Here is a 22,483-nt window from a genome sequence, read left to right as displayed (position 1 = left end):
ATTACAGACGTCGTTTGAAATGATGAATGCAGAATCCATACGAATAGAAATTCAATGGACTGCTAGAAGACTGAATATCACTGCGGTTTAAAAAAGAAATCTACCGGTAAATGTAGTGACACTGCAGCACCTATAGTGAGTGAACTCATCCAAAAGATGGCGCTATAGCACCAAAAAAACACCTTCTCATTGTATTTGCTTGTTGTTGTTTTGGGGGGTGAGGGCTTTTTATTGGGGCCGCTAGTGAAGAAAAATCCATAAATTAGCCACACCGTCTTACAAGTTCAAAGTGTTGAAATAAAAAGTTGATTGTAGTCTGGATATTATGGTACACACTACTGCCATCCAACTGTAATTGAGATACAACAACTAGACAGCAGTTACAAAAATCAGCTATTTTAATTTTGCAAGAACAAATAAGATTTTATAATCAAAAACAATATTTATTAAGAAACGCAAATTGGTACCAACAGTACTGGTATCGATTCCCAGGTCTCTGGAATTGGTACCGTACTAGTAAAAATAAACATTTTACCCAGCCCTATAACTATACACCTATGGACCGACAATACACCAATTTGAAAAAAACTTTTTTTTTTTGAAAATCCATTAATTTACTTAATTTTGTTGTTGTCATGCACCAATAGTCTGTTCTTCATCAAGTTTCTGGTTGATGGTTTTTTTTTTTAAGGCGTACCCAAAAATCTTCTAAAAAAACTTTCACACACATCTCGGGACATTGTAACGTTTAATTTCTACGACAGGTGTAATAAAAAAAGATGGGACCTCATCTGACGAGAGCAGCAAAGCGGCATTACCTGCGCCGCTAAAGACTGAGAGCAACAGTAAAGTTGAACAGCAAGATGATGTAAAATCGGAAGTCTGCGAAGTCAAATCAACGTTGAGCGACATCGCCGAGGTCGCAACGGAAAAGCCAGTCGATGAAAGCGTAGACGCTAAAGTCAAGAGCATCAAAGAAGAGCCTTCGGATGACGTCAAGTCGGCAGCTGGGGACCCGACTCCCCTGAAGTCCGAGCCTGAGTGTGTGAAGGCCAAGGTAAGCGAGGAAGCCAAGAGGAATAACGCGGACGAAATCCAGCAGATCAAGAATGAGCAGCAGGCCAAGATCCCTTTGAAGAAAAGAGGGATGAAGTTCAGTGAAGACTTTGACAAAAGCTTTGTACATATTCTGCCCGTTCCCAAAGCCGACGCCTCTTCCAAGCGAGGGAACGACCATATCAACGGTGAAGTTCAGCCGACGCCGGAGACGAAACTCCAGCCACCTTTGAGCGAGAAATTGAGAGAAAAACAGGAACTTGCATCCACAAAAGATGTGGGGAAAGATACTGTGAAGGATCCACGGTGTCCTGCGAAGGTCTCCCCGCTGCCGTTGGACCAGAAAGATTCAAGCGTGCTGGTTGTAACTGAAACGACTGCAGCAGCAGATGAGGGGGGGGAAAAGTTGTCCAATCAGGAAGAACTTGAAACTGAAGCCAAATTGTTCACAGAGAACAAGATTCACTCTTCAAAAAAATATAATTCAGATCATAAAGTCATCAACAAAGAGTTTGAAAAACCAGACCGCGGGAATATGACAGCTGCTAAAGAAGCGAAGGAACCCGAGATGGTGGAAAGTAGAGCAGATGTCAAGCCAACGGAAACTAACGTAATGGGAAAAGACACCAGGGAGAGTGACGCAGGGACACAGGATAACTCCAACAAGAAAATGTCTTCTGGAAGAGAAGAACCTGACAAGAAAGCACATCCAAAGTCTGCCGCCAAGAAAAAGGACGACACCACGAGCCGAGAAGTAGCACAGAGTTTGAGTGTCATCAAAAAGATAGACACATTGAAGACGTCCGTTATTAAAAAGGCAGACGCGGTAGAATCGTGTCAATCGGCCAAGAAAGACATGGTCGCAAAAACTCCAGAACAGCCTCAAGTCCGTGAGGACAACAAGGATTTGTCAGAAAAAGTAGAAAAAGCCTTAGGTCCTGACTTGGACAAACCACAGCAGGATGACAAAGCCGAAAGGACAGAGGAGGTTTCTGATTGTCAAGAAAAGACGTCCAGCAATGCTGACAAAACCGCCGCAGAACCTGATGCAAATCAGGAACAGGCGCTGAAGGATCAGCCTGAAAAAATGGAGGCAAAGCCGCTTGCATTGAAAGTTACCAAGGATGAAAGACAGAAGGACTCTAAAAGCGATAAAACATCGGAGAAAGACCCACCTGAGAAATTGAAATCCGGTGATCAACCGGCTAAAACCGAGCAGTCGGAGGACACGGGCGAGAGCAAAGAAACCAGTGAGCCGACAGAGGCTGCTAAAAGCGAAGAAGACGAGTCCAAGAAAGAGGTGACGGAAAACGGCGACGAAGCTCGGTTGAACGCAAAAGAGAAGGTTGTCCGTCGGAAAGGCAGAACTCTTGCCCACCGCCGTAAGGCCAAACTCCAACTGGAGGAGAGGCGGGACGACTCGGGGTCCGACACTAATGCGGGCGGGAGGTCGCTGAGACGATCACCGAGGATCTCCAGATCCTCGCTTAAGGCGGAGGAGATCCAGGACACAAGGCCGGAGAAGTCTCAGGCCGAGACAGAGAAAAAGGATGAGGAGGAGGAAGAAGAAGAAGAAGAGGAGGAGGAGCAGCAGATCGTTGAAAAGAAGCCCAGGGAGAAAAAGGTGTCTCAGGAGGGTCATGCCAAACCAAAGGTGTGTTTACCTCACAAGATCTCACCTACATGTTTCACTCATTAAATTCCATCTGTTGTTTTTTAATTTTCCCCTTTCATCTTTAGGCGCGCAAACGACGGAAGGCGCGCTGGTCCAACGTGCGCACCCGACACAAAAGGAAAGGTTCGGGAGACGAGGATGACGAAGATGGCGACAGCGACGAGGAGTCCAGTGAGTATGTGGAAAGCGAAGAGGACGACAGTGACGAGGACTACAAGGTGGAGCGGAGCCGGCGGGGACGGCGACGCCGCTGCGAACGACGAAGGTCAGACTCCTCCTCGGACGACGACCTTCCACCCAACGAAGACCCGTGCAAACACTGCGGCCTTCCCAATCACCCCGAGCTGGCGAGTAGATGTTTTATCACAACATGTCTTTGTGGGCAAAATAAAGTGCACTACTTGGTTGCAAACAACAGAGGCGCTGTGGATGTAAGTCCGTCATTTGTCTTTCCCAGATCTTACTGTGCGATTCGTGTGACAGCGGCTACCACACGGCCTGCCTGAGGCCGCCACTCATGATCATCCCCGACGGCGAATGGTTCTGCCCGCCCTGCCAGCATGTACGTGCTAATTGTTCCTCAACGTGTGTGTCTCCAGAGAGCTGCCATCTTGTGCTAAACCAGGGGCGTCCAAAGTTTAATATTGAAAAGTCAAAGTATGCAGAGGCCATTTGAAAAAAAAAAAAGAAGTTAAAATTAGATATTACATATTTAAAAAGACAAAATTTGATGTCAGTTTTGTGGTAAAGGTGACAAGATGGGCTATTATTAGTTATTACAGGTGTGTCCGGAGTGCGGCCTGCAGCTCAATTTTTGATGGCCCTCAACAGTTTTTTCAACCGTAAAAATGTAAGGAAAAACAGACGTGAACAAATGAGAAAACTCATGTTCACGTCATCATCCTTTTGCTCTTTTCACCACTGCACTATTGTTTTATTAGTCTTGCACATATAGTTATTTAAATTTATATTTTTAGTTCATGATTATTGTTTACATTGTATAAAGACCACAGTCTACCAAGTCAAATTCCTTGTGTGTTAAACATACTTGGTCAATAAAGCTGATTCCTAGAAAAAAAATGATATTTTGATACTAATTACACAATTTCTCAATTAGAACACAAATCTGACCCTAAGTTTTTATTTACAAAGTCTGTTTATGGCATTTCTTTTTTTTTTTTTTGACGAAAAAAAATTGTCCCCGTATACTTTGACTTTTAATAGTTTGGACACTCCTGAGTTATTAGTATTATATTTTCCTTACTACATTTTGTCTTTTTTTCCTCAATTTTTACTGTGTTTTTTCCATGGCAAATATTTTGCGTGCCACACTTTGGACACCCCTTTGCTAAACCATAAACACCGTGCTCTTCTCTCTGTAGAAAAAGCTCTGTGACCAACTAGAAGAACAGCTGCTCAACCTTGACGCTGCCTTGAAGAAAAAAGAGCGGGCGGACAGAAGGTGAGGCTTTCTTTTGCGGGCTGCCATATTGGATTGTCACTGACGTCGTAGTCGCCTTGTGTTTTTCCCCAGGAAAGAGCGTCTCATTTATGTCGGAATCAGTCTGGAAAACATCATCACACCTTCTGTGAGTATGCAGAGGCAGCGCACATTTTTTTTTTGACGCTTTTCAAACTTTATCTCTTGCATTTAGGGGGAGATGGAGGACGAGAAGCCAGAGATGATCGTCAAAGAGAAGAAGAAAGACTCAAAGCGAAGCAAGAGCTGGGGTCGAAGGTCAACCAGGGCCAAGAAGTCCATCAGCTACAGGTAAGAGCGCTCACTCCCTCGCTGACCGGTAACCCATTAGCGCATGAATGCTAATCCCGCGTGCTCACTTGACAGATTTGACGAGTTTGACGAGGCCATCGAGGAGGCCATCGAAGAAGACATCAAAGAAGCAGAAGGAGGAGGTGAGCTCTCCCTTTTGACAAAAATAAATCCAAGCAAAAGTTAACTTTCAAAGCAGAACGTAAAGCTGGTTGCCAAACAGCTCTGCCATACACTATTTTTACTAAAAAACAAGATTTTTTGGGGGGGTGGGGGGTCACCCACAACTGTGGTCCTCTCCAAGGTTTCTCACAGTCATACACATTGACATTCCTCTGGGTTGTGAGGTTTTTTTGCCCCTATGTGGGATCTGAACCGAGGATGTCGTTGTGGCTTGTGCAGCCCTTTGAGACACTTGTGATTTAGGGCTATATCAATCAATCAATCATCAATCCATCCATCCATTTTCTACCGCTTATTCCCTTTGCGGTCGCGGGGGGCGCTTGTGCCTATCTCACCTTCAATCGGGCGGAAGGCGGGGTACACCCTGGACATGTCGCCACCTCATCGCAGGGCCAACACAGATAGACAGACAACATTCACACTCACATTCACACACTAGGGCCATTTTAGTGTTGCCAATCAACCTATCCCCTAGTGCATGTCTTTGGAAGTGGGAGGAAGCCGGAGTACCCGGAGGGAACCCATGCATTCACGGAGAGGACATCCAGACTACTCAGGACCTTCATATTGCGAGGCAGACGCACTAACCCCTCTGCCACCATGAAGCCCAATATCAATCATATATACATATATATATATATATACATATATATATATATATATATATATATATATATATATATATATATATATATATATATGTATATATAGATACATACATATATATATATATATGTATCTATATATATATATATATATATATATATATATAGATACATACATATATATATATGTATCTATATATATATATATATATATATATAGATACATACATATATATATATGTATCTATATATATATATATATATATATATATAGATAGATACATACATACATACATACATACATACATACATACATACATACATACATACATATATATATATATATATATATATATATATATATATATATATATATATATATATATATATATATATATATATATATATATATATATATATATATATATATATATATATATATATATATATATATATAAACATTGAATGATTGGTTGATATAGCCCTAAATCACAAATGTCTCAAAGGGCTCCGCAGGCCCTTTGAGCCCTTTATCCAGCGATTTGAAAACTCGCTTCAGGGTCAATTTTAAAGTTCTATATAAATAAACATTGATTGATTAACATAGCCCTAAATCACAATTGTCTCAAAGGGCTGCACCAGCCACAACGACATCCTCTGTTCAGATCCCACATAAGGGCAAGGAAAAACTCATAACCCATTGGGATGTCAATGTGAATGACTATGAGAAACCTTGGAGAGGACCGCAGATGTGGGTAACCCCCACCCCGACGACACCACAGACTGTGGTGACGTAGGCCGGCTTTGCCGCGTGAAGAAGGTTACAACTTTTGGTTGTGTTTTCTGCTCTATTTGCAATATATGATATATATCTTGATATTTTTTCCGTAAAGTAAAAACAAAACAGTACTAGTTACCTGAGATACTAAAATAATGACTTACCAAGTCAAATTAGTGACTTACTATGAATAAGCGTTTGCAATAAGCGTCTGAAAAAAAGAGTTAAAAGTGGGGCCACATGCTGACATATGCTCATCTCCATCCATCCATCCATTTTCTACCGCTTGTCCCTTTTGGGGTCTCTGCTTGATTTATTGCAGCATTTGGGAAGCTTCTAGTTGATTTTTATTACGTAAAAATGTTTTATTTTTATCAACGTGTGATAGCAGGGACCCTGACATTCAAAACTAGGCTGCTACATTACTAATGATTAATGTAACTATAGCTGAAAAAATAGTACAATAGCAATAAGAGAGACTATTTATCCCTGAACACCATAGAGTTCATGTAAGCTTTATGATGCAGTTAGATTATTATCTCAACTATCAGAGACAGAAACTCTTCATTAAACATATTGTTTTTTGCTGCTTCAACACAGCTCAATCAACACAGAAAAAAGGCAAGTGAAATAACTTAATTTTTTTAACTGTAAGTCAATATTGCTTGTCTTTCTCTCAAACAGACAGGGCTTTGCTGTCCGTAACACACGCACAAGCAAGCACCCACCGCACAGTGAGCTAACGTTACGCTAATAGCTAATTAGCCTTCACCTCAAGGACTGCGAGCGAGCGAGCGAGCTGCCGCTTGTTTCTAGAATGTCAACGGGCTCATAGTGATGTTACTAGTACTGTAGTTGACTGTGAGGTGTTTATTATCATTTGGGTAGAGTCCGCTGCCTTACCTGCTAAAAAACCTTTCTCCTTACTGCACGTTACATGCGGTCTGAATACGCACTGCTGATTGGCTGATACATGCGCTCTGAATATGCACTGCTTATTGGCTGTTACCGCTCTGCGTGTAACCAATCAGATGGTTCTGTGGGTGGGACATTGCTGGGGAGACATACTGACAGAGGCAGACGCAGAACTAAGCAAAGCAGCTTGTTAAGACTTTTTTTGTTTTGTTTAGACGGTGGCTCTTTGTTGTTAAGGCGACAGGAAACCCTGTACATTAATAAGTTAATTTTAAAAATAACAGTGGTAGGGATATAAATAAATCAGACTAAAAAAATAACAATAAAATCATCACACTTTCCTATTGCCACCATTAGCCCTTTTGACTGTAATATATTGCTGTTATACCAGCATACACATAAAAATGAAAGATACATTTTTTAAAAGCAATCATAGACCCATTCATATCCGACCTTCTGCAAATGAGGAAATGACCAAGTGTCCTTCTCTCGCTAACGCTTGACAGGAGCCGGCCGTGGTAAAGACATGGCCAACATCACGGGGAACCGAGGCAAGGACATGGCCACCATCATCCAGTCGGAAGAAGCCAAGGAAAACGGCCAACCGCCGTGCCCCAAAGCAGGGCAGCGCAAGAAAAAACGGAGGCGTCTCAACGACCTGGACAGCGACAGCACGGTGGACGAAGAGGAGAGTGAAGATGAGTTTTGCCTCAGCGAAAGGTAGCCAAGAGACATACAAGGGCGCCTGAAGACTCAACTCTTAACACGGTTTCCTGGTGTGTCGTTAGCTCCGAGGAGGAGTTTGTGGTGACCGACAACGAGGCGGAAGCCGAGACGGACGTGGACTCCAACGCTAGCAGCGGAGGCAAACGTCGCACGGCCCACTCCCGTAGCAGGAACACGCTGAAGCGACGACGAAGCTCTCGAAAGCGGCGGCGACCCAAAGGCTACTCTGACGACGAGGAAGTGGAAACAGACGAGGACGTCGACGAAGAGGAAATAGGTTTGTTGCTTTACGGCCCTTTTTGAAGTGTTCACTTTCTTAAATGGGAACATTATCACAATTTCTGAAGGGTTAAAACCAATAAAAATCAGTTCCCATCCATCCATCCATCCATCATCTTCCGCTTATCCGAGGTCGGGTTGCGGGGGCAGCAGCCTAAGCAGGGAAGCCCAGACTTCCCTATCTCCAGCCACTTCGTCTAGCTCTTCCCGGGGGATCCCGAGGCGTTCCCAGGCCAGCCGGGAGACATAGTCTTCCCAACGTGTCCTGGGTCTTCCCCGTGGCCTCCTACCAGCTGGACGTGCCCTAAACACATCCCTTGGGAGGCGTTCGGGTGGCATCCTGACCAGATGCCCGAACCACTTCATCTGGCTCCTCTCGATGTGGAGGAGCAGCGGCTTTACGTTGAGCTCCTCCCGGATGGCAGAGCTTCTCACCCTATCTCTAAGGGAGAGCCCCGCCACCCGGCGGAGGAAACTCATTTCGGCCGCTTGTACCCGTGATCTTATCCTTTCGGTCATGACCCAAAGCTCATGACCATAGGTGAGGATGGGAACGTAGATCGACCGGTAAATTGAGAGCTTTGCCTTCCGGCTCAGCTCCTTCTTCACCACAACGGATCGATACAACGTCCGCATTACTGAAGACGCCGCACCGATCCGCCTGTCGATCTCACGATCCACTCTTCCCCCACTCGTGAACAAGACTCCTAGGTACTTGAACTCCTCCACTTGGGGCAGGGTCTCCTCCCCAACCCGGAGATGGCACTCTACCCTTTTCCAGGCGAGAACCATGGACTCGGACTTGGAGGTGCTGATTCTCATTCCGGTCGCTTCACACTCGGCTGCGAACCGATCCAGTGAGAGCTGAAGATCCCGGCCAGATGAAGCCATCAGGACTACATCATCTGCAAAAAGCAGAGACCTAATCCCGTGGCCACCAAACCGGAACCCCTCAACGCCTTGGCTGCGCCTAGAAATTCTGTCCATAAAAGTTATGAACAGAATCGGTGACAAAGGACAGCCTTGGCGGAGTCCAACCCTCACTGGAAACGTGTCCGACTTACTGCCAGCAATGCGGACCAAGCTCTGACACTGATCATACAGGGAGCGGACTGCCACAATAAGACAGTCCGATACCCCATACTCTCTGAGCACTCCCCACAGGACTTCCTGAGGGACACGGTCGAATGCCTTCTCCAAGTCCACAAAGCACATGTAGACTGGTTGGGCAAACTCCCATGCACCCTCAAGAACCCTGCCGAGAGTATAGAGCTGGTCCACAGTTCCACGACCAGGACGAAAACCACACTGTTCCTCCTGAATCCGAGGTTCGACTATCCGGCGAAGCCTCCTCTCCAGTACACCTGAATAAACCTTACCGGGAAGGCTGAGGAGTGTGATCCCACGATAGTTGGAACACACCCTCCGGTCCCCCTTCTTAAAGAGAGGGACCACCACCCCGGTCTGCCAATCCAGAGGTACCGCCCCCGATGTCCACGCGATGCTGCAGAGTCTTGTCAACCAAGACAACCCCACAGCATCCAGAGCCTTAAGGAACTCCGGGCGGATCTCATCCACCCCCGGGGCCTTGCCGCCGAGGAGCTTTTTAACTACCTCAGCGACCTCAGCCCCAGAAATAGGAGAGTCCACTACAGATTCCCCAGGCACCGCTTCCTCAAAGAAAGACGTGTTGGTGGGATTGAGGAGGTCTTCGAAGTATTCCCTCCACCGATCCACAACATCCGCAGTCGAAGTCAGCAGAACACCATCCGCACCATACACGGTGTTGATAGTGCACTGCTTCCCCTTCCTGAGGCGCCGTATGGTGGTCCAGAATCGCTTCGAAGCCGTCCGGAAGTCGTTTTCCATGGCTTCCCCGAACTCTTCCCATGTCCGAGTTTTTGCCTCCGCGACCGCTAAAGCTGCACACCGCTTGGCCCGTCGGTACCCGTCCACTGCCTCCGGAGTCCTATGAGCCAAAAGAACCCGATAGGACTCCTTCTTCAGCTTGACGGCATCCCTCACTGCTGGTGTCCACCAACGGGTTCTGGGATTACCGCCACGACAGGCACCAACAACCTTGCGGCCACAGCTCCAATCAGCCGCCTCGACAATAGAGGTTCGGAACATGGTCCACTCGGACTCAATGTCCCGCACCTCCCTCGTGACATGTTCAAAGTTCTCCCGGAGGTGTGAATTGAAACTCTCTCTGACAGGAGACTCTGCCAGACGTTCCCAGCAGACCCTCACAATGCGCTTGGGCCTGCCAGGTCTGTCCGGCATCCTCCCCCACCATCGCAGCCAACTCACCACCAGGTGGTGATCGGTAGAAAGCTCCGCCCCTCTCTTCACCCGAGTGTCCAAAACATAAGGCCGCAAATCCGATGACACAACTACAAAGTCGATCATGGAACTGCGGCCTAGGGTGTCCTGGTGCCAAGTGCACATATGGACACCCTTATGTTTGAACATGGTGTTTGTTATGGATAATCCGTGACGAGCACAAAAGTCCAATAACAAAACACCACTCGGGTTTAGATCCGGGCGACCATTCTTCCCAATCACGCCTCTCCAGGTTTCACTGTCGTTGCCAACATGAGCGTTGAAGTCTCCCAGTAGGACAAGGGAATCACCAGGAGGAGCACTTTCCAGTACTCCCTCGAGTGTACCCAAAAAGGGTGGGTATTCTGAACTGCTGTTTGGTGCGTAAGCACAAACAACAGTCAGGACCCGTCCCCCCACCCGAAGGCGGAGGGAAGCTACCCTCTCGTCCACTGGGTTGAACTCAAACGTGCAGGCTTTGAGCCGGGGGGCAACCAGAATTGCCACCCCAGCCCGTCGCCTCTCACTGCCGGCAACGCCAGAGTGGAAGAGGGTCCAGTCCCTCTCGAGAGAACTGGTTCCAGAGCCCTTGCTGTGCGTCGAGGTGAGTCCGACTATATCCAGCCGGAACTTCTCTACCTCGCGCACTAGCTCAGGCTCCTTCCCCCCCAGTGAGGTGACGTTCCACGTCCCAAGAGCTAGCTTCTGTAGCCGAGGATCGGAGCGCCAAGTGCCCTGCCTTCGGCTGCCGCCCAGCTCACAATGCACCCGACCTCTATGGCCCCTCCTATGAGTGGTGAGCCCATTGGAGGGATGACCCACGTTGCCTCTTCGGGCTGTGCCCGGCCGGGCCCCATGGGGACAGGCCCGACCACCAGGCGCTCGCCATCGTGCCCCAACTCCGGGCCTGGCTCCAGAGCGGGGCCCCGGTGACCCACGTCCGGGCGAGGGAAATCAGTTCCCTGTGGCTTATTTTATTTTTCAAAGTTTTTCTCAAAATTTTACCCATCACGCAATATCCTGAAAAACGGATTCAAAGTGCCTGATTTAACCGTCGTTATATCCACCCGTCCATTATCCTGTGACGTCACTGCGTGACCAAACAGAAACAAACAGGGAGGATAGCACAGAAAGGTATAGCGATAGTAGCTCGGATTCAGACTCGGATTTCAGCGGCGTAAGCGATTCAACAGATTACGCATGTATTGAAACGGATGGTTGGAGTGTGGAGGCAGGTACCGAAAACAAAATTAAAGAAGAAACCGAAGCTTTTGAGCCATATCACGACAGACAGCAGCACGGGAGGAAGTGCGGACGAATTTGGCGATCGCCTTCTAACCAACGATAGGTATGTGTTTGTTTGGCATTAAATGTGGGTGGAGGGAAAGGCTGGATGCAAATGTAGCTACAAATGAGGCATAATGATGTAATATGTACATACCGCTAGCCCAAATAGCATGTTAGCATCGATTAGCTTGCAGTCATGCAGTGACTAGCACACTCCACATAAGTCAATAATATCAACAAAACTCATCTTTGTGATTTCGTTGACTTTATCGTTGGAAATGCATCTGCTTTGAGTGTCGCAGGATATCCACACATTCTTACCATCTCTGTGCCAACTCTGTCGTAGCATAGTTGTCGTCGGTACAGTGTGCAGAACAAACGAGGGACTTTCTCATCTTTTGACCACTGGTGCAACTTGAAACCGTCTCCGTTTGTGTTGTTACACCCTCCGACAACACACCGACGAGGCATGATGTCTCCAAGGTACCGGAAAACAGTCGAAAAAACGGAAAATAACAGCTGATTTGACTTGGTGTGTGTAATGTGTTTGAGAAAATGGCGGGTCGCTTCACGATGTGACGTCATGGGTGAAAGGTCATTGCTACGACAGGCGAACAATTGACAGGCGTTTAAATCGCCAAATTCACCCTTTTAGAGTTCGGACATCGGTTAAAAATATATATGGTCTTTTTTCTGCAACATCAAGGTATTGATTGACGCTTACATATATCTGGTGATAATGTTCCCCTTTAAAGGTCCCATATTATAGTTTTTTTATTGTAATAAAATATAATATCTCAATGTAGTATTTTGGCAAGTCACTGAGGTAGACAATAGCCCATTGGAACGGAAGTGTGTGGTCCAAAATCTAATGGAAAATTAAAACTTTAACTGGGCACACGCATATTTGTGTGTGTAGGTTTGATGTTAGGAAGCTTTGCTTGTCTTTGACAGAGTCTGTCTCTCCAAGAAGCACTATTGTGTACCGGGTTCATTGTTTACCTTTGCAATTGTCCAAACGTATCACATATCACAGACAACTATGTAACATGAAGGAATGGGACAGGAGGACACAAACTTTAGCAACACTGTCATAGCTGTGTGAGCCAAATGCTAACATTAGACACACAGCAACATCACGCTAGGTTATCATAGAGCAGTGGTTCTAAAAAAAAATTCACCAAGTACCACTGCAGAAAACACTTGGCTCTCCAAGTACCACTGTAATGACAAACATTTAATTACAGTAATGTAGTAGGCCTAAGTACAGTGGGGCCAAACAGTATTTAGTCAGTCACCGATTGTGCAAGTTCTCCCACTTAAAATGACGACAGAGGTCTGTAATTTTTATCATAGGTACACTTCAACTGTGAGAGACAGATTTTGAAAAAAAAATTCAGGAATTCACATTTTAGGAATTTTAAAGAATTTATTTGTAAATTATGGTGGAAAATAAGTATTTGGTCAACCATTCAAAGCTCTCACTGATAGGAAGAGGTTTTGGCTCAAAATCTCACGATACATGGCCCCATTCATTCTTTCCTTAACACGGATCAATCGTCCTGTCCCCTTAGCAGAAAAACAGCCCCAAAGCATGATGTTTCCACCCCCATGCTTCACAGTAGGTTTGGTGTTCTTTGGAGGCAACTCAGTATTCTTCTTCCTCCAAACACGACGAGTTGAGTTTATACCAAAAAGTTATATTTTGGTTTCATCTGACCACATGATATTCTCCCAATCCTCTGCTATATCATCCATGTATCCATTTTGGTATAAACTCAACTCGTCGTGTTTTGAAGAAGAAGAATACTGAGTTGCATCCCAAGAACACCATACCTACTGTGAAGCATGGGGGTGGAAACATCATGCTTTGGGGCTGTTTTTCTGCTAAGCGGACAGGACGATTGATCCGTGTTAAGGAAAGAATGAATGGGGCCATGTATCGTGAGATTTTGAGCCAAAACCTCCTTCCATCAGTGAGAGCTTTGAATGGTTGACCAAATACTTATTTTCCACCATAATTTACAAATAAATACTTTAAAATTCCTACAATGTGAATTCCTGGATTTTTTTTCACATTCTGTCTCTCACAGTTGAAGTGTACCTATGATGAAAATTACAGACCTCTGTCATCATTTAAAGTGGGAGAACTTGCACAATCGTTGGCTGACTAAATACTTTTTTGCCCCACTGTATTGATTAATAATAAGGCAGAGGTATTATTTAACAAATATATTTAATATTTTTGGCCACTGTAACATTACACACAGTTTGAACAGTAACACCGTGTTTGAATATAGGAACATAAAACACTGTACTTTAATCACGTGATTAGAGTAAAGTGCCACAATACCACAGTTTGAGAATCACTGACTACGTGCTGAAGAACAAAAACAAAATGATTAAACTTACATCTCTCATTTATGTACCTAACAGAAGGATAGTTGGAAATTTTAATTTAAGATGTGTAGCGGAGTTAGGTAGATTGGTCTTTTGTTCGTTGTTCGGAACAGGCTCTCAGGACACAGTGCTGATACATAGTTTTTGGGGGATTTTAAAGGTCGATTTTGCTTATTATCTTTTAACTTTGTGTCTTCAGCAACCGAAGGCTCCAGCGAGTATAGCGACAGCGATCTGGACATGAGTCGGCGGCGGTCGCGGCGGAGTCGAAAGGCACAGGTGAATTACGCAGAAACGTCCGAGTCCGAAGGCTCTCAGGCCGAAACCAACCGGGACAAAACGAAACCGAGACGCCGCCTGGACAGCTCGGACAGCGAAGGTAAGGGTCATCCAGAAACCACACAACTGTTCTGGACATGTCTTAAAGGGGAACATTATCACAATTTTTGGGTATAAAAAATTTGGGGCGGTATAGCTCGGTTGGTAGAGCGGCCGTGCCAGCAACTTGAGGGTTGCAGGTTCGATTACCACTTCAGCCATCCTAGTCACTGCCGTTGTGTCATTGGGCAAGACACTTTACCCACCTGCTCCCAGTGCCACCCACACTGGTTTAAATGTAAAATTTAGATATAGGGTTTCACTATGTAAAGTGCTTCGAGTCACTAGAGAAAAAGCGCTATATAAGTATAATTGACTTCACTTCAGTTCACAATTTCAGAAGGGTTAAAACCAATAAAAAATAGTTCCCAATGGCTTATTTTATTTTTCCAAGTTTTTTTCAAAATTTTACCCATCATTGAATATCCCGAAAAAAGGCTTTAAAGTGCCTGATTTTCACTATCTGTAAATCCAGCCGTCCATTTTCCTGTGACGTCACACAGGGACGCCAATACAAACAAACATGGCGGCTAGCACAGCAAGATATAGCGACATTATAGCGACTCGGATTCAGACTCGGATTTCAGCGGTTTAAGTGATTCAACAGATTACGCATGTATTGAAACGGATGGTTGGAGTATGGAGGCAGATAGCGAAAACGAAATTGAAGAAGAAACTGAAGCTATTGAGCGAATAGCTATTGAAGCTATTCGGCGATCGCCTTCTAACCATTGATTGCATCTTTTGACCACTGGAGCAACTTAAATCCGTCAATTGGTAAGTGTTTGTTTGGCATTAAATGTGGGTGGAGGGAAAGGCTGGATGCAAATATAGCTACAAATGTACATACAGCTAGCCTAAATGGCATGTTAGCATCGATTAGCTGGCAGTCATGCCGTGACCAAATATGTCTAAATAGCACATAAGTCAATAACATCAACAAAACTCACCTTTGTGATTTCGTTGACTTTATCGTTGGAAATGCATCTGCTTTGAGTGTCGCAGGATATCCACACATTCTTGCCATTTCTGCCATGTTAGCATCGATTAGCATGCCGTGCTAATCGATGCACACTCCACGTAAGACAACTTGAATCCGTCCCTGATCGTGTTGTTACACCCTCCGACAACACACCCACGAGGCATGATGTCTCCAAGGTACGGAAAACAGTCGAAAAAACGGAAAATAACAGAGCTGATTTGACTTGTGTGTGTAATGTGTTTGAGAAAATGGCGGATTGCTTCCCATTGTGACGTCACGGGTGAAAGGTCATCGCTCCGACAGCGAACAATTGAAAGGCGTTTAAATCGCCAAATTCACCCTTTTAGAGTTCGGACATCGGTTAAAAAAACTTGGTCTTTTTTTCTGCAACATCAAGGTATATATTGACGCTTACATAGGTCTGGTGATAATGTTCCCCTTTAAAGAGGAACTGCAATTTGGGGGGATTTTTGCCCATCATTCACAGTCATTTTTAATATATTGTAATTCATAAAATATAAGTACGAGGGGGCTGACAAAGCAACTAATTGGAAAAATCTATTGCGCCCATAAATCCCACTAAAAATACGGTATATATTTTTCGTTAGTGGTGTATCTATGTTATTGACAAGGAACTTTGTTATTTGAGTGTTTCTACTGCAGCTTACTTGAAGCTTGAATTATTAGCACCGCCTGCTGGTTGGTGCTAAAAACCGAAATCCGTGAAGAGTCCATAGCAGTCAGACATGTCCTTAGAACTGTTACACAATTTGAAAGATCTGTTTGGCTGTGTGTTCCAGCGAGCTTCTCCCAAGACTCTGAGGAGGGCTCCAAGGATCAGTTAGTGAAGAAGAAAGGCGACTCCTCGGAAGAAGAGTCCCGGCAGCGGCGCCGGCGCCTCGCCCTAAAGCGCAGGAGAGCCTCGGAGGAGGAGGAGGAGGACAACACCTCCGACGAGTCGTCCGAAGAGGACCGGCCCGTCCGTAAGCGGGTAAACCGCATCGATTCGGACGACGACGAAGAGGAGGAATCCGAGAAACCAAAGGAGAAGAAAGCCGCTGAGGAGGGCGCCGGCGTCACGGCGAAGGAAACAAACACATCGGACTCCAACGCGGCTGAGCCGACGCCAACGCCTCCGCCATCCGCTAACGGACAGACCAAGAGCGTGGAGGGCGTGATCAGCCGGAACGGCCAGGAGGGGGCGCCACAGGAAGAGGACGAAGACGACCTCTTGGGCGTCACGGACCTGGTGGACTATGTCTGCAATAACGAAGACTTGTAAAAAAAAAACAAAAAAATGGTGTAATATTTCTTTGCATTTTTGTGCTATTGTATTTTTATATTCATTAACTTTATTGTTTTATAAATGTTTCTCTGCAACACTTCCTGTTTGGACATTACAGAAATGTCTCTCTTCATGCAGAGGTCCCAGAAGATCTAAATACGCAGCAGCCAGCAATGCAGGATTATTGCTGTTAGAAATCAACCCTTTCCCTTTCACACAGGCAGCCTTTATGTCTCGGCGCCGACACGCCTTCAAAAGGCTGAGCGCTGCTCCCCGACTTCACACAGGAAGATAAAAAATGGCGGTTAGTGAGGTATTTCATTCCAGCCTGGGTGAGGCATAATAAAAACACTTCCCATATTTTCTATGCCTGGTCTAGAAGTTAAACCCTGCGTCCTCAAGGGATGTGTAAGTCAATTTTTGGGAACCCGATAATCCGAATCTGAATTCAAACCAATTCTGGCAATGTATTAATTGGTATAGTTCTAATGAAACATTGTCAAAACAGGTTATAAAAGCTCTGGTTGCAAAATCGGTAGAATCATTTTTTGTTTTTTTAATTTTACTCGATTCAGAATCGGGATGAATTTAGAATCACAATCCGGATGTGAATTGATCTTGTTTTGTTTGCCACTTTTCATATTGTACACATTTTAACTGCCATTTGTGTTTCTACGTTTTGGGGGAAAGGGAGCAAAGACAAACCCTAATAACAGTATCTATTCGGGACTTTTATACATACGGTATATATATAATGTATTTTTTTGTATATCTAAATGTTGATTGGTTTTGGTGTCGCTAAGCAATTGTAAAGAGTGTTATTTTCTTTGTACGTTCATAAAAAAGGGTCCGTTTTTATGAACTTGTCTTCCTGTACACATTAGATAAGTTTTTTTTTAAGTCAAGATTGTAAAAATGTGTGTCTAGTATTTGTAATATATCTATAGAGGCATTTTTAATTCCAATACCACAAGGCAGTTTTTCCTGTTAGATTGCATGAGTTTTTATCCTAGGGTATTATGAATTTTCCAACAAAAAACAAATGTTAGCATGTGACCTGTTGTATTGTTAGACAATAAAACAGGAAGGGGAGGGGCTTGGCATACAGTAGGACCACTAAAGCTTGTTTCTATTTACCATGTAAGGCTGGACAAAAACATACAAAAAAAAAAACAATGTTCAGAGCTGCATGGTCTGGTGCCAGTGAACGGTATATTACGTTTTTCTCTCGTTACCTCATGAATTTAGGAGGAACAGCGCCCCTAAATCCTTCCTTCTCTTTTCCCATCCCTTGTGTACGGAGCTTAGTCGACCGCTCATCACCCCTTTATTTGTTTACTGTTATTTCTTATGATCTTGTACATTTGTCATAATAAAAGTGCTTTTAAGCCTCAAACATATTTGAGGTTTTTTATTTTATACTGGCTTCGTCTCTCCCACACCCGATAGTTTTGTTGTGTAAATGGTAAATAAAAACAGAATACGATGATTTTCAACTTAAAGTGGGGCAAAAAAGTATTTAGTCAGCCATCGATTGTGCAAGTTCTCCCACTTAAAATGATGACAGAGGTCTGTCATTTTCATCATAGGTACACTTCAACTGTGAAAGACAGAATGTGAAAAACAAATCCAGGAATTCCCATTGTAGGAATTTTAAATAATTTATTTGTAGGTTATGGTGGAAAATAAGAATTTGATCAACCATTCACAGCTCTCACTGATGGAAGGAGGTTTTGCTCACAATCTCACGATACATGGCCCCATTCAAACTTTCCTTAACACGGATCAATCGTCCTGTCCCCTTAGCAGAAAAACAGCCCCAAAGCATGATGTTTCCACCCCCATGCTTCACAGTAGGTATGGTGTTCTTGGGATGCAACTCAGTATTCGTCTTCCTCCAAACACGACGAGTTGAGTTTATACCAAAAAGTTCTATTTTGGTTTCATCTGACCACATGACATTCTCCCAATCCTCTGCTGTATCATCCATGTATCCATTTTGGTATAAATTCAACTCGTCGTGTTTGGAGGAAGAATACTGAGTTGCATCCCAAGAACACCATACCTACTGTGAAGCATGGGGGTGGAAACATCATGCTTTGGGGCTGTTTTTCTGCTTAAGGGACAGGACGATTGATCCGTGTTAAGGAAAGAATGAATGGGGCCATGTATCGTGAGATTTTGAGCCAAAACCTTCCATCAGTGACAGCTTTGAATGGTTGACCAAATACTTATTTTCCACCATAATTTACAAATTCTTTAAAATTCCTACAATTTAAATTCCTGGATTTTTTTTTTCACATTCTGTCTCTCACAGTTGAAGTGTACCTATGATGAAAATTACAGACCTCTGTCATCATTTTAATCGGGAGAACTTTCACAATCGGTGGCTGACTAAATACTTTTTTGCCCCACTGTATATTCAATTGAATAGACTGCAAAGACAAGATAATTAATAATCTGAGAAACTTTTTTTTTTGCAAATCATTAACTTAGAATTTAATAGCAGCAACACGTTGCAAACAAAAGTTGGCACAAGGACATTTTTAACACTTTGTTACGTAGCTTTTCCTTTTACCAACACAGTAAATGTTTCAGGAACTGAGGAGAACAGTTTTTCAAGCTTTTCAGGTGGAATTCTTTCCCATTCGTGCTTGATGTACAGCTTAAGTTATTCAACAGTCTGGGGTCTCCGTTGTGATATTTTAGGCTTCATATTGCGCCACACATTTTCAATGGGAGACATGTCTGGACTGCAGGCAGGCCAGTCTAGTACCCGCACTCTTTTACAATGGAGCCATGCTATTGTAACACGTGGCTTGGCATTGTCTTGCTGAAATAAACAGGGGCGTCCGTGGATGGCAATATATGTTGCTCCAAAACCTGTATATACCTTTCACCAACGCAGTGCCCGCGGGCACCAGGTAGCCCGTAATGACCAGATGAGTCGCCCGCTAGCCTGTTCTAAAAATAGCTCAAATAGCAGGACTTACCTGTGAGCTGCCTCTATTTTTTTAAATTGTATTTATTTACTAGCAAGCTGGTCTCGCTTTGCTCGACATTTTTAATTCTGAGAGAGACAAAACTCAAATAATTTGAAAATCCAAGAAAAGACTTGGTCTTCACCTGTTTAAATAAATGTATTGTTTTACTTTGCTTCTTATAACTTTCAGAAAGACAATTTTAGAGAAAAGTACAACCTTAAAAATGATTTTAGGATTTTTAAACACATATACCTTTTTACCTTTTAAATTCCTTCCTCTTCTTTTCTGACAATTTAAATCAATGTTCAAGTAAAATTATTGTTGTTATTGTAAAGAATAAGAAATACATTTTGATTTAATTCTTTATTTTAGCTTCTGTTTTTTCGACGAAGAATATTTGTGAAATATTTCTTCAAACTTATTATGATTAAAATAAAAATAAAAATATTCTGGCAAATGTAGAAAATCTTTAGAATCAATTTTAAATCTTATTTCAAAGTCTTTTGAAATTCTTTTAAAATTTTTGTTCCGGAAAATCTAGAAGAAATAATGATGTGTCTTTTTTAGAAATATAGCTTGGTCCAATTTGTTATATATTCTAACAAAATGCAGATTGGATTTTAACCTATTTAAAATATGTCATCAAAATTTTAAAATTAATCTTAATCAGGAAAAATTACTAATGATGTTCCATAAATTCTTTTTTTAATTTTTTCAAAAAGATTCCAATTAGCGAGTTTTTCTCTTCTTTTTTTCCATTGAATTTTGAATTTTAAAGAGTCGAAATTGAAGATAAACTATGTTTCAAATTTAGTTTTCATTTTTTTCCTATTTTCTCCTCTTTTAAACTGTTCAATTAAGTGTTTTTTTCATCATTTATTCCCTACAAAAAACCTTCCGTCAAAGGAAAAAAAATGTACGACGGAACGACAGACAGAAAAACCCATTTTATATATATATATATATATAAATCAATCAATCAATCAATGTTTACTTATATAGCCCTAAATCACTAGTGTCTCAAAGGGCTGCACAAACCACAACACGAACCACTACGACATCCTCGGTAGGCCCACATAAGGGCAAGGAAAACTCACACCCAGTGGGACGTCGGTGACAATAATGACTATGAGAACCTTGGAGAGGAGGAAAGCAATGGATGTCGAGCGGGTCTAACATGATACTGTGAAAGTTCAATCCATAATGGATCCAATAAAGTCGCGAGAGTCCAGTCCAAAGCGGATCCAACACAGCAGCGAGAGTCCCGTTCACAGCGGAGCCAGCTTGAAACCATCCCAAGCAGAGGCGGATCAGCAGCCCAGAGATGTCCCCAGCCGATACACAGGCAAGCAGTACATGGCCACCGGATCGGACCGGACCCCCTCCACAAGGGAGAGTGGGACATAGAAAAAAAAGAAAAGAAACGGCAGATCAACTGGTCTAAAAAGGGAGTCTATTTAAAGGCTATATATATATATATGTGTATATATATATATATATATATATATATATATATATATATATATACACATATATATATATATATATATATATATATATATATATATATATATATATATACAGGGGCGCCGCTAGGGATCTTTACCCCATGAGAAGAATCCAACACATAATTTCATATAATTTCATCATCATTAGGGGCACCCGCCATCATGGGCCCCTAGAATCTGTCTCCTTTACCCCCCTTTTCGGCGCCCGTATATATGTATATATATATATATATATATATATATATATATATATATATATATATATATATATATATATTAAAGGTAAATTGAGCAAATTGGCTATTTCTGGCAATTTATTTAAGTGTGTATCAAACTGGTAGCCCTTCGCATTAATCACTACCCAAGAAGTAGCTCTTGGTTTCAAAAAGGTTGGTGACCTCTGACTTATACTATCATTCAATCGTGCATTTATATTGTTAAACGTCAATACATTTAATTATACTTTTAAGGTTTATTTGGAAGCGCTGAAGCTAGTTGGAATTAAGTCGAGCCGCTGTTTTTTTTAAACCGGAAATAGTCTGGGTCCATCCAGAAATAGTACATTTAGCAAACAAGGATAAGCGGAAGATGATGGATGGATGGATGGATGAATACTTTAGTGAACGAAGTAATTTTGCGTATATATCAGTATGCATCTGTAATCAGTACATTAATCTTGTAATTTCACTCCATCGTACAATATATTGTTAAACAAACGTCGTGAAATTCGATCTTACTTTGAAGGCTCATCCGGAAGTGGTGCTCTTTCCCCCCAGTAGGTTTTACTGCACTTGACATGTTAGTCTGTTTCTGTGTTGTACACTCCTAGCCTGGATCTTATTGCTCTGCTGCTTACTTCAAGTCCCTTCAGAAGGAAACCATGGCCGAGCAGGCCGCGGGATCCCCGCCCTCGTCCCGGCATGACGGTAACACCAGCTCTTTTTTGGGGGGGTTATGTCGGGAGAAGAGTGGTGGTTAACGACCTCCGGAGACAGCATTTTGGCGGCCTCTGCATCTTTTTTGACAGCGTTAGCTTGTTAGCATCCCCGGAGCTACGTGTCACACACGGGCTGTCATCACATTATAAACTCACCTTGCGGGTGTTTAAATGTGCTTAAATTGTCTATGTGCCATTATTGAGATGAAATAATGTCGCTAGAAGGTTACAGAATAGTCTAGAAATGTGTTATAACACAGTGGTTGCAGCTGCTAGACCTGTCAAGCATGAGTATAAGAAGCTGCAAATGAGCTCAATATCAGGTTCCATTCTAAAGGTGCAGGGGGGTACTTGATGAGCCTTTATAGCTGATTGTTATGTGACCTGCACCTACTTTCGATTACGCTTGCAC

General features: G+C 43.3%; 2 protein-coding genes across 3 annotated transcripts in view; both read left to right on the top strand.

Moving 5' to 3' along the window:
• rsf1b.1 (remodeling and spacing factor 1b, tandem duplicate 1) overlaps nucleotides 1-18,061 on the top strand; it is a 32,665-nt gene extending 14,604 nt beyond the window's left edge. The window contains exons 6-16 of the mRNA XM_061898910.1: nucleotides 765-2,710; nucleotides 2,797-3,078; nucleotides 3,189-3,293; nucleotides 4,114-4,193; nucleotides 4,266-4,320; nucleotides 4,387-4,502; nucleotides 4,578-4,645; nucleotides 7,490-7,703; nucleotides 7,772-7,986; nucleotides 14,197-14,376; nucleotides 16,158-18,061. Of these exons, the coding sequence (XP_061754894.1) occupies nucleotides 765-2,710; nucleotides 2,797-3,078; nucleotides 3,189-3,293; nucleotides 4,114-4,193; nucleotides 4,266-4,320; nucleotides 4,387-4,502; nucleotides 4,578-4,645; nucleotides 7,490-7,703; nucleotides 7,772-7,986; nucleotides 14,197-14,376; nucleotides 16,158-16,639 (3,743 nt within the window). The 3' untranslated portion in view covers nucleotides 16,640-18,061. The remainder of the gene's footprint in view (nucleotides 1-764; nucleotides 2,711-2,796; nucleotides 3,079-3,188; nucleotides 3,294-4,113; nucleotides 4,194-4,265; nucleotides 4,321-4,386; nucleotides 4,503-4,577; nucleotides 4,646-7,489; nucleotides 7,704-7,771; nucleotides 7,987-14,196; nucleotides 14,377-16,157) is intronic.
• Nucleotides 18,062-21,900: 3,839 nt separating this feature from the next.
• rabep1 (rabaptin, RAB GTPase binding effector protein 1) overlaps nucleotides 21,901-22,483 on the top strand; it is a 59,463-nt gene continuing 58,880 nt past the window's right edge. For both annotated transcript variants that reach the window (XM_061898908.1, XM_061898909.1), the window contains exon 1: nucleotides 21,901-22,060. In XM_061898908.1, the coding sequence (XP_061754892.1) occupies nucleotides 22,015-22,060 (46 nt within the window). In that variant the 5' untranslated portion in view covers nucleotides 21,901-22,014. The remainder of the gene's footprint in view (nucleotides 22,061-22,483) is intronic.

This window comes from Nerophis ophidion, linkage group LG04 (genome assembly GCF_033978795.1).
Source record: "Nerophis ophidion isolate RoL-2023_Sa linkage group LG04, RoL_Noph_v1.0, whole genome shotgun sequence".
Lineage (NCBI taxonomy): Eukaryota > Metazoa > Chordata > Actinopteri > Syngnathiformes > Syngnathidae > Nerophis > Nerophis ophidion.
The sequence above is the reverse complement of the archived record's forward strand: the minus strand, read 5'-3'. Positions and strand labels throughout refer to the sequence as shown.